Genomic DNA, 16038 nt, shown 5'->3' with positions numbered 1-16038 from the left:
GCTGAGCACGGCCAAATGCAGAATCATAATTGCTGGACAAGGTCAGAAGCAGCAGCAGCTTGATTTTCAGATTCCAAGAGGAGTTTGGAATACCAGCAGTTAGAAGTTTTTCCCCCCTCCCTAACTTAATAGGGCACATTTAGTCTGGAATCACAGAGGAGCGACATGGAGTCACACTGGGTCCTCTTCGGAGGGTAACAATATATTTTGATTTTAGAAGTAGAGATTTGGTCATAATATTTTTCCACCCTAAACTGTGTTGGGATACACAGGGCTATGTCTGAGCAGAAGTCTTTCACAGTGTAGTGGGTGCCTCCAACAGCCCGCTGAAGAAAACACTCCGTTTGCCATGGAAAGAACCTCACTTTAAAAGTTCGTGAACCTTTTCCATTGAGCGTGTTCTACAAACTGAAAAGTTAACTCTCACCCTGAACAACGCTTGAAATCACAGCTGTGAGCTGGACTTGTTACAAGTGACATTTCTGAGCCAGAAATTACAGACTTGAACTTTTCCAGGAAAAAAATGAGCATTTGGGACAACCTGGGACCACAGTTTGGGAGCCCAGGACTCCAGCTTGAGCTGTAGCTCACGAAAGCTCATGCTCAAATAAATTGGTTAGTCTCTAAGGTGCCACAAGTCCTCCTGTTCTTTTTGCTGCTAAGTAGTACTTTCCCTTTCTAGGGCCTTCATTGGAAGGTCTCAGTTGGCTTTACAAACATTTATAAATTCATAGATTTTAAACCCAAAAGGGACAGTTACGATCGCCTAATCCAACCTCTGCATAACACAGGCCAGAGAATTTCCCTCAGCAATTCCTGCCCAAAACTTCTGGTTCAACTAGAGCACCCCTAAACAGGGTGTAATATGCATCAGTTTCAATATGTTAAGAGTTTAGTGCCATGGAAGTAAAGGGTTGCAGACAAGGAGATCAAAGGGGAAAAAGGACAGTTCCAATAATCCACATTTAACCTGCAACACAATGATGCATAAGTCTCAGGAGATCCCAGCTGCTTACGACCAAGGATTCCAGTGAAACCCTGGTATGAGGCAGCAGTACCAAACTCTGACCTGATTTGTGGGGGGGGGCGAGACCATGCTCTGCGTCGCTGTGAGCTCGGGGCATCACGTAACGAATGGACGTCTCTTCTAGGTACTTGTCCACAAGGTCTGGGCACACTGGAAAAGAGGAAAATGTATTTTTTTAAAAGGAGGGCAGAGGAGACCATTGCTGATCTAGCAGACACTAACATGAAGGCAGAGGGAACTGTTCAAAATCAGGGTGTGAAAAATTTGACATCTACCTGCCAGAGGCCAACATGAAAGATTTTTCAGGGTGAAGGAAGGGTTCACACAAAGGAGGTCCAGGGGCAAGAGCTCCAATGCAGAGACTGCCTTGACGAGAATGAAATTTAACATCATTCTCGTCACTTTCACTGTTGCCCACTGGGTTCTGAAGAGCAGCAAGGGAACTGTTGTCAGTTTCACTTTGCTGCTTGAGAAATCTATAAGCAGCAGTCTCAGGAACATGGCTCTGCGCTCATTCACATTTTGAATGGTTTTCTTCCCAACCGTAAAGGCTAGATTTTTTTTTTTTAATTAAACCTTAGATTCTAAAAAAGTTGATTGCTTGGATCCCAGGGACAAGAAGATTTTTCTAGCCCTAACAGTGATGATCTAATATTTATTCCCAAACTTAATTAAGTTTGCAAAATGATAGACATAACCTAACAAAAAGCGGCACGACCCATTTTCAAATTAAACAGCACATCAAGAACTGCAGCGTGTAGAACTATTAATTGTTCTTTAAGATCCCTTTGGCTGGACATATTTTAAAACAAAATACTCAAAACGTGAGAGCATACCAATGACTTTATAAAACAGAACTTACAGAAACACTTCTATTTGGATTTACTACCACTATTACTTACATCATCTCAACTCATTAGAAGCTGGAGGGCCTAATGATTGGTCAGACTTAACTGGGCGTTACAGGTCACACACGCATACACACAACCCTTTGTTAGAAAGTTAACAACCGTAACCAGGCAATGCAGTGTCTGAGTAAAAGCAGGATCGTAAGGTATGCAGATGACCTAGCCCTGTGCAAGGCTTCAACCAGTGACGCACTCAAACTCAGACTTTAAGGTCAGAAGGGACCAATCGTGATCATCTAGTCTGTTCTCCTGCACATCGCAGACCACAAACCTCACCCACTCATGAAATAGACCCCTAACCTCTGACTGAGTGACTGAAGTCCTCAAATCATGGTTTAAGACTTCAAGTTACACAGAATCCACCATTTACATTAGTTTAAACCCACAAGTGACCTGTGCCCCATGCTGCAGAGGAAGGCAACCCCCCACACCCCACCCCCGGGTCTTGGCAAATCTGACCTGGGGGAAAATTCCTCCCTGATCCCAAACATGGCGATCAGTTAGACCCTGAGCATGTGGGCAAGACCTCCAAGGCAGATACCTGGGAAAGAATTCTCTGTAGTAACTCAGAGTGTCCCATTTCTGGCCATTGGGGATTTTTGCAACTGGCAGTCACTGATGAGCCGCGTGTCATCATAGGCAGTTCCATTACACCATCCCCTCCATAAACTTATCAAGTTCAATCTTGAAGCCAGTTAGGTTTTTTGTCCCCCACTGCTCCCCTTGGAAGGCTGTTTCAGAACTTCACTCCTTGGATCCTAATTTTGAGCTAAACTTGTTGATGATCAATTTATAGTCACTTGTTCTTGTGTCCACACTGGTGCTTACCTTACATAACTCCCTCTTCCTCCCTGGTATTCATCCTGCTGATGCATTTAGAGAGAGCAATCACATCTCCCCTCAGCCTTCTTTTGGTTAGGCTAAACAAGTCAAGCTCTTTGAGTCTCCTCTCATAAGGTAGGTTTTCCATTCCTTGCATCATCCTAGCAGCCCTTCTCTGCCCCGTTCCAGTTTCAATTCATCCTTCTTAAACACAGGAGACTAGAATTGCACAGAGTATTCCAGATGAGGTCTCGCCAGCGCCTTGTATAACATTAACATTCCCTGTCTCTATTGGAAATACCTCACCCGATGCATCCTAGGACTGCATTAACCTTTTTTCACAGCTGCATCACACTGATGGCTCATAATCATCCTGTGATCAACCAATACACCCAGGTCCTTCTCCTCCTCTGTTGCTTCCAACTGATAAATCCCCAGCTTATAGCAAAAATTCTTGTTGTTAGTCCCTAAGTGCATGACCTCACACTTGGCACTATTAAATTTCATCCCATTTCTATTACTCCAGTTTACAAGGTCACCCAGATCTTCTTGTACAATAATCCAGTCCTCCTCCACATTGGCCATACCTCCCAACTTTGTGTGTCATCCACAAATTTTATTAGCACACACCCACTTTTTGTGCCAAGGTCAGTAATAAAAATGTTAAATAAGATAGGTCCCAAGACCGATCCCTGAGGAACTCCACTAGTAACCTTCCACCAGCCTGACAGTTCACTTTTCAGTATGACACACTATAGTCATCCCTTTAACAAGTTCCTTATCCACCTTTCCATGCTCATACTAATCACCATCTTCTCCAAATTAAACTAATAATTTCCCACATGGAACTGTATGAAATGCCTCACTGAAATCCAAATAGATTAGATCTACTACATTTCCTTTGTCTTAAAAAAAAAAAAAAAAAAAAACACACTTAACTTCTCAAAGGAAGAGATCAGGTTGTTCTAGCACAATCTACCTTCTGTAAAACCATGTTGTATTTTATCCCAATTACTGTTCACATCCATGTCCTTAACTACTTTCTCTTTCAAAATTTGTTCCAAGACCCTCCATACAATTGAGGTCAAACTGACAGGCCTGTAGTTTCTGGTCCTGCTTTGAGCAGGGAGTTGGACTAGATGACCTCCTGAGGTCCCTTCCAACCCTGATATTCTATGATCACTTTCCCCCCCTTTCTTGAAAATAGGGAATATATTAGCAATTCTCCAGTCATAGGGTATGCCCCCTGAGTTTACAGATTCATTAAAAATCCTTGCTATTGGGCTTGCAGTTTCATGTGCCAGTTCCTTTAATATTCTTGGGTGGAGATTATCCAGGCCCCCCGATTTAGTCCCATTAAGATGTTTGAGTTTGACTTCCACCTCGGATATGGTAATTTCTAGCTCCATATCCTTGTTGCCATTAGCCACCCTGCCACTACCCCTAAGCTCTTAATTAGCCTCATTAAAAACAGAGGCAACATATTTGTTTAGATGTTGGGTCATGCCTAGATTATCTTTAATCTCCACCCCATCATCAGTGCTTAGTGGTCCCACTTCTTCCTGTGTTTTCTTATTTATATGGCTACAAAACCTTTAACTATTGGTTTTTATTCAAGGTCCAGCTCTGCTTGGCTTTTGGCAGTTCTCCCTTTATCTCTATACTTTCTGACTCCAAGAGACAGCCTACAAGAAATGGAAGATGGGAGGAACCAGCGAGGAAAGCTTTCTGTTTTCTCTATGGCCATACCATCCTGAACATGCACGATCTCATCTGATCTCGGAAGCTAAGCAGGGTCGGGCCTGGTTAGTACTTGGATGGGAGACCTCCTGGGAATACTGGGTGCTGTAGGCTTTTCTTGAGGGGGAGGGATAGCTCAGTGGTTTGAGCATTGGCTTGCTAAACCCACAGTTGTGAGTTCAATCCTTGAGGGGGCCATTTAGGGATCTGGCGCAAAAGTTGGGGATTGGTCCTGCTTTGAGCAGGGGGTTGGACTAGATGATCTCCTGAGGTCCCTTCCAACCCTGATACTCTATGATTAATAACCTGTCAGATTCTTGCTCATCCAACTTGGTCTGCAACCCTTCCCTATGAATTTTTTCCCCTTGCCTGGGATCCAGACTTTAGATAGCTTCTGCAACTTTGACAAAGTAACGCCAAGCCTCCTCCACATTGAGATCCCCGAGTTCTTCAATCCAGTCCACTTCCCCACTAATTAATTTAAATTAGCTCTTTTGAAATCAAGGACCCTTGTTTTAGATTTATTTTTGTGTACCCTTCCCTTTAGTTTAAGCTGAATTAACTCATGATCACTCTAACCAAGGTCGTCCTCTACAATCAGTTCTTCTAGGAGGTCCTCACTACTCACCAATACCAAATCTAAAATGGCATCACCTCTCGTTTGTTCAACAAATATTTGGTGAACAAATCTGTCAGCTATCATGTCCAGGAAAATCTGGGCCCTACTATTATTAGTAACATTTGTCCTCCAATCTATAGCTGGGAAGTTAGTCTCACATAATCACACAATTCCCCATAGTATTTATTTCAGTATCAACATTAAAGAGGTCTCTATCCAGATCCAAATTGGATCCTGGTGGTCTGTAACACACCCCAACCACTATATCAGGGGAACTTCTAGACGTTTTCTTCCCCAAAGTGGTTTTGGCCCAAACAGACTGTCTTATCCATTCCATCACTTCTCATTTCTTTACAGTCTACCTCAACATTAACATACAGTGCTACTCCACCATCTTTGCCTTTATTTCTGTCTTTCCGGAACATCATACACTCTTCAATACCTGTGTCCCAGTCATGACGACTATTCTACCATGTCTCTCTTATCCCTATAAATCTGGTTTCACTTCCTGCACCAGTAGTTCTAATTTCTCCATTTTGTTACCAGGCTCCTTGCATTGGTTTACAAACATCTTAGTGGTTGCTGCTTGGTTTCGCCCAAATTCCTCGCCTAACTGGGTACAGTCATTCCACTGCCAGTATCGCCTATCTATCCTTCCTCTTAATGTCCATTCTCCTACCCACGGCTGTTCCTTTCTTCATTAATATAGCTTCTCTTACTTGATTTTCCTCCCTCTCAATGTTAAAATCAGGCGTGGAGATTACATGAGCATCTCCCAGCAGTCTTCTCTGAGTTCCTAGTTTAAAGCTCTTTTAATGAGTTGTGCCCACCTCATCCCAGAAGTATATTTCCCTCCCTGTTCAGGTGGAGTCCATCCCTTAAGAACTGTCCTCTGTCCATGAATGCCTCCCAGTGGTCAAACATCCCAAAGGCCTCCTTATAGCCTAATTGCCTGAGCAATCTGTTGATAACTTTAACTCTCACCCAGGTTCCAGTCTTACATTCGCAAGGAATCACTAATCCAAGTTTTCCTTGCTTCAGGGCATGATACAGTTATCCTTCACTTGCAGGTGCGTATTGCCCAGAAAGCAATATGTATAGAACAGTGCAGTCTATTCTCACAGGTGTCCAGCTGAATGAACCTTTCATCCTTGACTTACGCTCCCTACATTTGCTGACCAAATTTTGTATTAATTTCTAAATCTATTACTTGCTTTTAAAGATACTTAGTAGTTGTGTTCCCTCTGTCTCTTGACCCAGTATATTCCAGGCTACCCACAGAGTTCAGACTTGGCCACCCATCTGGCTTATCCACATTACAACCTGAAATCTCAGATGAAAGACTTAAGTATGCTCAACAATCGCAGAACTCTTTCTTATTTCTCTTCAGATCACTGAATAAATGGGCACAAAGGGTATGCATTTTAATATGCTATATGTATGCGTATACGTCTAGGAACAAAGAATGTATTGGCCGTATTTACAGGGTCGGGGACTCTCCCTGAGAAGCAGTGACTGAAAGATTTGGGGTCATGGTGGATAATGAGCTGAACATGAGCTACTAGTGAGAGACTGGCCAAAAGACTTAATGAGACCCTGGGAGACAAACGATGGAATCTCAAGTAGAAGCAGAAAGGCTATGTTCCCTCTGTATTTGGCACTAGAATAGTGTGCCTAGTTCTGGTGCCTACAACTCAAGAAGAATGTTGAATAACCGGAGACGGTTCAGAGAAGAGCCATGAGAATGATTAAAGGACTAGAAAGCCTATCATATATAGTGACAGACTCCAGGAACTCAACCTATTTAGTTTACCAAAGAGAAGGTTACAGGGTGACTTGATTATAGTTTATAAGTACCTACATGGGGAACAAATATTTAATAATGGCTCTTCAGTCTAGCAGAAGAAGGTATAATACAATCCAGTGTGTGGGAACTGAAGCTAGACAAATTCAGACTAGAAATAAGGTATACATTTTTAATGGTAAGAGTAATTAACAACTGGAACAACTTACCAAGACTGTAGTGGGATTCTCCATCACTGACAATTTTTAAATCAAGACTGGATGTATTTTCTAACATATCTGCTCTAGAAATTATTTTGGGGAAGTTGTCTGACCTGTGTTAGGTAGGAGGTCAGATTAGATCATCATAATGGTGCCTTCTGGCCTTGGAATCTATGAATCATGCAGCAGTGGACTGAAACATAGTAAGATCACATGAGTATGGGGTCAGTGGTACATAAACTTTCCAGTTGCGCACCGCCCCCCCCCTTACTATTAATGGAATCTATTGCCTCCTTCCTTCACACATTAATGCACAGCCAAGGCTTCCTCAGCAGCGAAGCTTGGGCTGAAGGTGGAGCTGGGGGCAGAACAGGTCTGGGGACAGAGCTAGACTGGGGGTGGAACTGGGCCTGTGGGCACAGCAGGGCTGGAAGTATGGCACTCCCTTTCCTGCTCCCCATGGGGGCACTGGCCTGGGCCCCACTGCATTCCCCCATGAACATTCCTCCATGCCCCACAGTTTGAGAACCACTGGTCTAGGCATTTGATTCCAGCCAGTTTCAAAATTGTATTAAAGGAGTCTGGCAGGAAACTGCTATTACGCAAGATCAGAGTGCAATCATTGAGCATAGTTACTATCCTCTTATGCCAGTGAAAACAACCTGGAGACTCAATAAAAATTGATGAAAAATTCTGATTTTTAAAATTCAGATTAAATAAATTTAAATTATGACATCCTTTGTTAAGACCTAAACTTATTTTAATCTACTAAATCATTTAAATTAAATAAAAATAATATTCAAGCAGTACACATATGCTGCCAAAGAAAGTCAAACCCCTGAACTGGTGGAAATCACAGGCTCAAGATCTGGAAATCATGGGCTGAGTATCTGGAAATAGAGTTCGCTGAAGTGCTAAAGCAGCTTTTGTCAACAGCAGCAGCCTCTTCTATTTCCTTCATTCCAGTTTATTCAACCAGTTCAGTTCAATAGTTAGTTCTTTCAAAGTAAGAAACTGATTGTAAGTTTTAATAAAAAAGCATGTTGCCCTCTTCCAACCTATAAATAAAAATGAGGTGTGAGAGGATACGGTCTACTAGTTCTAAAACATTGCAGGATATGTCGACCAAAAACAATCAATCAGTTCGATTCACTAAATATAAAAATTTCCTTTGTTTAATAAATCAATTTTAAATGGTAAATGCTTGATAAGTTCTTATGTATACAGCACATTTAAGATAATTTAATTCAACCAATAATTTTAAAATGCTAGTTTTGTGTGTTTTTAATTCTGTTCCAATTTCCCTCCAAATGCAGCTCAACAATCAGTAAAAAAAAAGTTAATCTAGTAAACAAGAAATGCTTCACTGTTTTCTAACAATAAAACAAAAATTATGAATCTGAATAAGTTTATGTTAAGCTATATAACTGCTTAAATAAATGTGCATAGATACAGTGTTGTGCTGGTGAACAAAAATGTAATTAATTATACCAAGCTTTGAGAATCTTTAGGAAAAAAGAGTTTAAAAAGTACAAATGCAAAATTAGATTGAAATGGATTATTTAAATCAATCCGCCATGCAACAGGACATAGAGATGAAGATTAAAATAGAAGTGCTGTTTGTACAAATGCAAAATGTTGCGAACTTATGTGCAAATTCAAAAGAGAGGCCTTCAGTTTAGATTTTTTTTAAAATAAATCATGCTTCACTGAATTTTTACCTACTATTGTTCCAATATCAGAGACCCCTGTACACCTCAAACACAAAAAAACAAAAACAAAAAAAATCAAGAAAAAAATCTTTTTTGTTCTCAGCATTTTTTTTTTTTTTTTACACACTCAATTTCTCAGTTACTGCTTATTTGTTTGGATTTGTAACACAAGAGGGAAGAGAAAAGCATTTAATGAAAATATGAAAATTATTGTAATGCTCAGAAAACTGGCAGGGGGAGTTCTGGGACACATGAATTACCTGAAATTAACGAAATCATTATTTAGCTAACTTTTTTTTTTTTAAATCTAGGTGTCTTCAGGGAATCTCAAAGCAATATTAATTCAGTCACAATGTGCGTAAGTGTTTGTACTGTGAATTTATGTACCATATATATCTAATATGGTTAACACTGCTGTGGGGAACTAACTCTGGATTTCAGTCTGCTTCAATTCTCAAACTTTCCTTTTTTCCCTTTAATTTTGTTGGTTAAAACCCAAACAAGGGAAGGAGAAATTAAATATAATTGAGTGGGGCTGCACATTCAAGTCACTGGAGCCTTTATGTTAGGGCTTAAAAGTTTGCCAGTCACTCACTAGCCAGAGGATGATGCATGAGCAAAAAAGAGGAGGGCCCCATCCCCAAGGAAGTTCAGGGATGATGCATGGATGAAAAGCCCAGCCCTACTCCAACTGCTTACCGAGATTCCTACAAGGTTGCTGACTATGGACCCAGCTTGTGGGTTCTATCATGAGCCTCTGGCTAATAGGTCTTAACATTTGAAGGCCACCCCCAAGGTGGAGGAAAGATGCTTGCCCTCCTATTGAAGCTCCTCCTGACTTAAAGGAAAGGTAGATCCCAGACACCATAATGAAGGAAGCCTTAAAACACACTATTGATAAAAAGCTGAATTATCTTACTTTCTTTAGAGGCTTTCTATGGTTCTGTCCCTCAGCACAGCAATCTCTGAGCACCTCACAAACACAAAGGAGTTTATCACCACAACACCACGACCAGGACAAAAAACCTTATCCCCACTTTCCAGATGGAGAACTGAGGCACAGATTAAGTGACCTGCCCAATGTCAATGTCTGTGGCCAACAGGAGGAGAACTCAAATGTCATCCCTTCCTCCCAAAGGTGCAGTAAACTTAGCTCTTCTATTCATTTTCCAGGTAAATGCAAATCTACTTTCATCTGTATAACAATTATGTTGTTGGACACTATATGGCAAAATACCAATTTAAAAAAATAGTGTTGACAGTTTGCTCATCTGTTTAGACAGCTCTTTGATTCACTTCCAGGTTTACCATACGTTATTGAGGAAATGAAACTGTCTATTACACTGACGACTACTTCCAACACTTTATTGTCGAGAAAAATCAAGAGTTGGCATATATGTTCCTCCCAATCTCCTCTTCTATTAGGGTTTGTCTTCACTGCAACTGTTAGCTTGAATTACTAATACCCTCCAGTCACACCTTTCAAACTAGCTTAGCTCAAGTGAGGGCAGCCACACTGTGAAACACTCACTACACAGATTTCAGAGTAGCAGCCGTGTTAGTTTGTATCCACAAAAAGAACAGGAGTACTTGTGGCACCTTAGAGACTAACAAATTTGTTAGTCTCTAAGGTGCCACAAGTACTCCTGTTCTTTTCACTACACAGAATGATTGGATTAGCAGCTGAGGAGCTGTAACTCAAGTCCCTGCATCCCCCAGCTCTAGATTCAGCAGCACTCCAGCTCCAACTCTCATCCACAACAGGACACCTAGCGTGAGCTTAAAGGACCACTTAACTCAAGCAAAACATTTGTGGGTGTGGGCAGGAGTTGGGTGAGAGGCAACACTTAAGTTATAACTTGAGCTACCAATGCTGTGAAGACAAGTCAATGAACAGAGAGCAAATGGGTGTCCTTCTCAGAGAAAGGTAATATACACTGATTTACAGTGGATACCTTTAAATTGTCAACATTTACCTATAGTCACCATATAGGCAAGACACCACCATAATATGATAACAGGAATGCCATCAATTTTTAATGTTAACCCTTGCCTAAACACTAAAGGAGGAGGATTCTTCAGGGTGCTACAAGGTGACACAGCTAAAAGTAACCAGATTAAATTAAGAGACTAATATAGACAGCAGCAAGAGCTATTCAACAGCTATGGAGAACCTAGGTGTCACATTCTAGGAGTTTTCATGGGAATGAATAGCTATTCTGATTCACCCTAGTAGACCAGGTGGGTCTCCTTAGCTCCAAATCAAGAGTATCAAAGTTTACAGTCTCTAAGGCAAATGAGATGGAGAGCATGATATGTCCTGCTAGGAGAAAGCCTGGGAACAGCCAGCTCAGGAGGAAGTTTGGGGCTGTAGTTACTAACTTGACACCTCCCCCAGCCTGTTTTTGGTCCCCTTTTCCCTCCACCTGTGTATCATTTCTATGCCTGCCTATATAGCTGCTCACAGCTTTCCTAAGCAGTAGCATGAAATGCCACTGCTGTCCATAATCCTATGAACAACAACAGTGAAAACTGATCAAATATTTGTCAATTTCACTCTGCAAACTGACCAGAAACTTGGCAGCCTGAAATTGACAAGTCTAAGGTCAGTTTTCATTTTCACTCTGAAAACTGATCAGACATGTCAATTTCATGGTGGTTTAGGAAGGCCAGAAGCAGCTGACTCAGCCAGAATTAGCTTGATTTACATTTGCAACTATAAGGGCTAGTTGTGTTTTGGTTTTTATGAAAAATGAAAGTTTAAATTCTGCAAAAAATTGATGACAATCTTTCCTTGTTATAAGTGAAAGTTTCTATCTGACTTCTGGCAGGTGGATCTCTCAGGTTCTGTTTAATTTGGGTCAAAGTTTCTTAGGCCAAGCATTGGAATCCTGGCATGCTCTAAGGCAGTACACAGCCAGTAGATGCATGGCATTGATCCAGGAAGGTTCAGAAGCTGGTACAGAGTTGTGGTGTGGCTGAGACCCTACAGGTTAATTTGCTCAGATCTGGAAGGGAGAATCACTGTACCTGGGTGGTTACTGAAATGTTCACTACATCCCACATTCAAATACATCTCTCAGACCAGTGCTTTGCAGAATGCTGAGTGTGCAGAGCTCACAATGTATGAAAGCAGTTATGGGACAGGGCAGGGGAGAAAGCAGAAGGGTCATTAACCCCTTCTGAACAGATATTTTGTGGGATGAAGGAAAGAAGGAGGGATTGAGAAACTGTTCTAGCCCCCCCACACACACACACACACACTATCTTTGACACTGGAAGACGACAAATGTGTTTTTGAAGCCTCACTCCCAGAGAGTTAACCCCTGCACCCTCGTCTATTTCAAAGTTCACCCTGATTTACTTACAATGTGCACATCCCCAGGGGCTTAGCAAGGGGAGGGTATAACCAGGACATTATTAACATTTCAAAATGTTTCCCTCCCACAGTGTAGTGAATATCAAGTCATCATCAAAGACAGCAGGTACACAGTGCCCTGGAGTTTGTAACACCCAATTCTGAATTGAGTGCAAGAGAAGTGAAAACAATTTGTATCAAGAAAGCTCCCAAGCATATGCTTGCCATTCCTATCCTCACCTTACACATACAAGCATCAAAACCAACTGAACTTATTCCATTTTTTCCAAAAGACTCTCACAGCTGGGACAGCACCAAGTGAGAGACTTCAGTCTAAAAAGGAATATTTTCCGCAAAACTTCTGTAAATAAATGAATATGGTAGCTTCATTTTGCTTTGTTTTAAAAAAGATTATTCATGACTACATGGCAAATATGCAGCCCTATCTCTATCCAAGTACTAACAGATATTTAATGGTTTGTTTTGTAGGAGTAACAAAGCATTAGCAACAGGAGACCACACTACAGCTCTCAGCTATTAGAGAAAATGGAAAACCCTGCTGCATGTGGGAACTATAACTAGACTCTACCATACTTCAGGATTTCTTTGCTTCTCAAGTGTGTGAATTTGTACCTTCTCAGGGTGGCAGGACCAGTCACTGAAATCCTGCATGGTATTGCTATTGGTAAGCAAAGAAACGGAGGAAAGAGGCAGGCATCTCCATCTCAGCTCCCCCACATTCCTTGTCTGAGCATCTCACACCAGTACACTAATCCCCTCCACCATCCCCATTATGCTTCTAGGCTCAGGGGGACCAGTAGGGATTCCTTTCAGGACACTTCTCTGCTGCTGCTCATCTTCATAATATAGTAGAACCTCAGAGTTATGAGCACCTCGGGAATGAACATTGTTTGTAACTCCGGTATATTCATAACAAAACATTATGGTAGTGCTTTCAAAAGTTGACAACTGAACATTGACTTGATATAGTTTTGAAACTTTACTATACAGAAGAAAAATGCTGCTTTTAAACATCTTAATTTAAATGAAACAAACACAGAAAGTTCTATCTTGTCAAATTTTTTTTTTTAAACTTTCCCTTTATTTTTTTAGTACCTTATGTTTAACAAAATACTGTACTGTATTTGCTTTTTTTTTTTTTTTGGGGGGGGGGGGGGGTGTCTCTGCTGCTGCCTGATTGCATACTTGCGGTTCCAAATGAAAGGTGTGTGGTTGACTGGTCATAACTCTGGTGTTAGTAACTCTGAGATTCTACTGTATGGTCTACCCCGCTTCTGATGGGACAAGTTATCTTAACAGCCCTCAGAACTCAACTAGGTTGACCCTCACGGCAGCACAGACCATTGCCCACATGGTCACTGGACAGCCGCAGACAGGCTTATCTCACTTCTCAGCAACACAAAGCAGCAGCAGCTTGACTTAAACTGCCAACAGAGTTCTAAAGTTCTCAATAGAGCATTAAGAGCAGCCTAGGACACAGATCAGATGACTTACCGGCCCTTCTCCTCTTCAGCGTGACATAGGGCAATAGGTCATGGCGCGTGATAATCCTCAGCAGCTGCAGCACCTGGCGGAAGTTGGTCTCATCACAGCGGCCCTGCCTTTCTAGTGCCAGCAGGAAGTCCCGGCCGCTGCGGATCATCCCCCTCTCGTAGTCATCAATCACATCCACAAAAAGAAAGGACAACACACGTACGTCCCGGTGGGTCAGGTGAGTGCCCACAATGTCAAACATGCGGTGCAAACTATAGAGTCCATGCTCCCTGTCCCCAGTCTCCTCTGGCCAGGCTTGTGCTCGACTCCGTTTCAAGGTGTCCATCCTGCACGACGGCTGATCCTGCCACGTGCCACCCAATTCCAAAGGATTGGGGGGCTGTTCGCAGCACTGCAACCCTGGAAGATAAAGAGGTCCCACAGGCTTTAATCAAGAATTTTGCTGGGTTTGTTCCCTAATTACTCTTCACAAGATACTTAAATGAAAATCGTTGTCTGAATTCCTGCATCCGGAGCAGTCTGTGCTCAGATCCTCCTTATGCAGAGTCATAATATTCATGCTAATACTTCCCACCTCTCTATATATAGTGCTTTTCACCTAAGTCCCTACGGTGATCAGGCAGGATTATATTTCCCCCATCTGGAAAGTGGGGTTACTTAGGCTCAGAGTGTGTTCAAGGGCCAAACAACAAGTCTGTGTCAGAGCTGGAAATAGAAACAAGGAGTCCTGATCACCAGCTCTATATCTGATCTCCTCTACCAACTCCTCCTCCTATAAAGATGCTGGAAATCACTCCATCTTGCTGTTCACTAGAGACCAGTCTACTGGCCTTCAAGACATAATGCAAAAAACATACTTCGGCTTTTTACGAAGGAGGGGGGGAGAGAAGCTTTCCATGGAGTATCTAGCCAGGTACTGACGCTACTCCCATGGCTGAATGGCCAGCATGAACATATCTATAGACCAATATAAAGTGTTATATCATTTTTCATCTAAGCATCTCAAAGTATTTTAAACATTAAGTTTCACAGTTTCCCTTCTGAGAAAGGTGCAGTCTCTCTTTTACAGAGGAATACTCTGGCACATAGAGGGAGTAAGCGATTTGCCCAAGGCCATCCAATGGACGAGTGGCAAATCTAGGAAGAGAACCCAGGAGCCCTGACACCTAGTTCCCCACTCTAAATACTAGCACAACTGAAGCATTTCATTCATGGAGGTTAAGGTAGTTTAACTTTTCCTCCTCCCACTCACACCATATGGCTCAATTCTCACCCTGCTTGGTAATTTGTCATCCTGCCACCTGCACATGTGTAAGACTTAGATTAAGAGCGAGAGAGAGAGAGACTTGGTGCAAAATGTATGGCACAGACTCTATCCAACCCTTCAAGGGGTGGAATATAAATTAATTGTATTGCAGGTCTTTCATCAGTCATCAGGCTGCCCAACCTTGAGTGACAGGCTGTGGCATAACAGGCACACCTGCCTCGGCTTCCCTCCTTCAGAGTCGCCAGAAACAGTGCAAAGACTTAGTTCCCATAGCCCTTTTACATTTAATTTATTACAAGAGAAACACACACACCCTTGGGCACATAAATCACAACACCACAGTCCAGACAAAGCATCAAATACAGCTTCAGCAGCCCTCAGCACACCCCAGCTCCCTAGCACTGCCCTGGCATCTCTCACCATACCCTGGCTCTTCTGTCAGTTCTCTCCTGTCCTTGTACCAGAATAGCCACCCTAACCCTTCCAACTGGAGAGCACCCTTGTTCTTCCCAGTGGGAACACCCACAACTTCATTGCTGGGGAGCCTTCTTGCCAGGGAAGCATCCCTCACTTCCCCAGTTCTCTCATGGCTCTGCTAGGTCCAGCTCTCTGGCCCTGTGAGTAAGCCCCTCCACTTCAGCCCCCATCCCCATTCCCCTACCCCTCCAGCTTAGAGCCAGCAAGCAACTCTCTATGGTGCTCCTTCAGTTCTGCTCTCTGGCTTGGGGATGCCAGCCAGCAAACCCCTCTTGCTGCTCTCCCTGCCTTCAGCCTTTCCCCAGGAAATACCTCCTGCTTCCTATCAGGATTCCTACAGTCCCCTGGCAGCTCTCATCTACCCTCCTGACTGAACCAGTCTGCTCTGACTCATGGGGACTCCCCTTCCTAATACCGAACAGCCCCAGGCTGAACAGCTTAATACTGCCCAGCACTCTTAATTAGCCAAATGGAAGCACCCGTCCTGGCACAGGGGGCACTGAACCTACTTCATTTACAGGGACCAGCCTTTCTGTGACACCATCTTTAACTATTATGATCCCAAATACCTTCTAGCAAGCATATATAC

At 42.5% G+C, this 16038-nt stretch overlaps 1 protein-coding gene and 1 non-coding gene across 4 annotated transcripts in view; one reads left to right on the top strand and one right to left on the bottom strand.

Annotated features, from left to right (window-relative positions):
* The window catches only part of DEDD (death effector domain containing), a 39670-nt gene that overhangs the window by 8969 nt on the left and 14663 nt on the right, over positions 1-16038 (bottom strand). For 2 of the 3 annotated variants that reach the window (XM_073323243.1, XM_073323242.1), the window contains exons 2-3: positions 13706-14104; positions 1070-1177 (exon numbers count right to left, since the gene is read on the bottom strand). In XM_073323243.1, coding sequence (XP_073179344.1) covers positions 1070-1177; positions 13706-14030 — 433 coding nt within the window. In that variant the 5' untranslated portion in view covers positions 14031-14104. The remainder of the gene's footprint in view (positions 1-1069; positions 1178-13705; positions 14105-16038) is intronic. The other variant, XM_073323244.1, reaches the window with a different exon arrangement.
* LOC140903014 (5S ribosomal RNA) lies at positions 4493-4611 on the top strand. Its single transcript, XR_012156141.1, has one exon. It is a non-coding gene; the product is annotated as a 5S ribosomal RNA (ribosomal RNA).

Source organism: Lepidochelys kempii, chromosome 24, assembly GCF_965140285.1.
Source record: "Lepidochelys kempii isolate rLepKem1 chromosome 24, rLepKem1.hap1, whole genome shotgun sequence".
NCBI lineage: Eukaryota > Metazoa > Chordata > Testudines > Cheloniidae > Lepidochelys > Lepidochelys kempii.
This window is presented reverse-complemented; position numbering and strand designations above follow the sequence as displayed.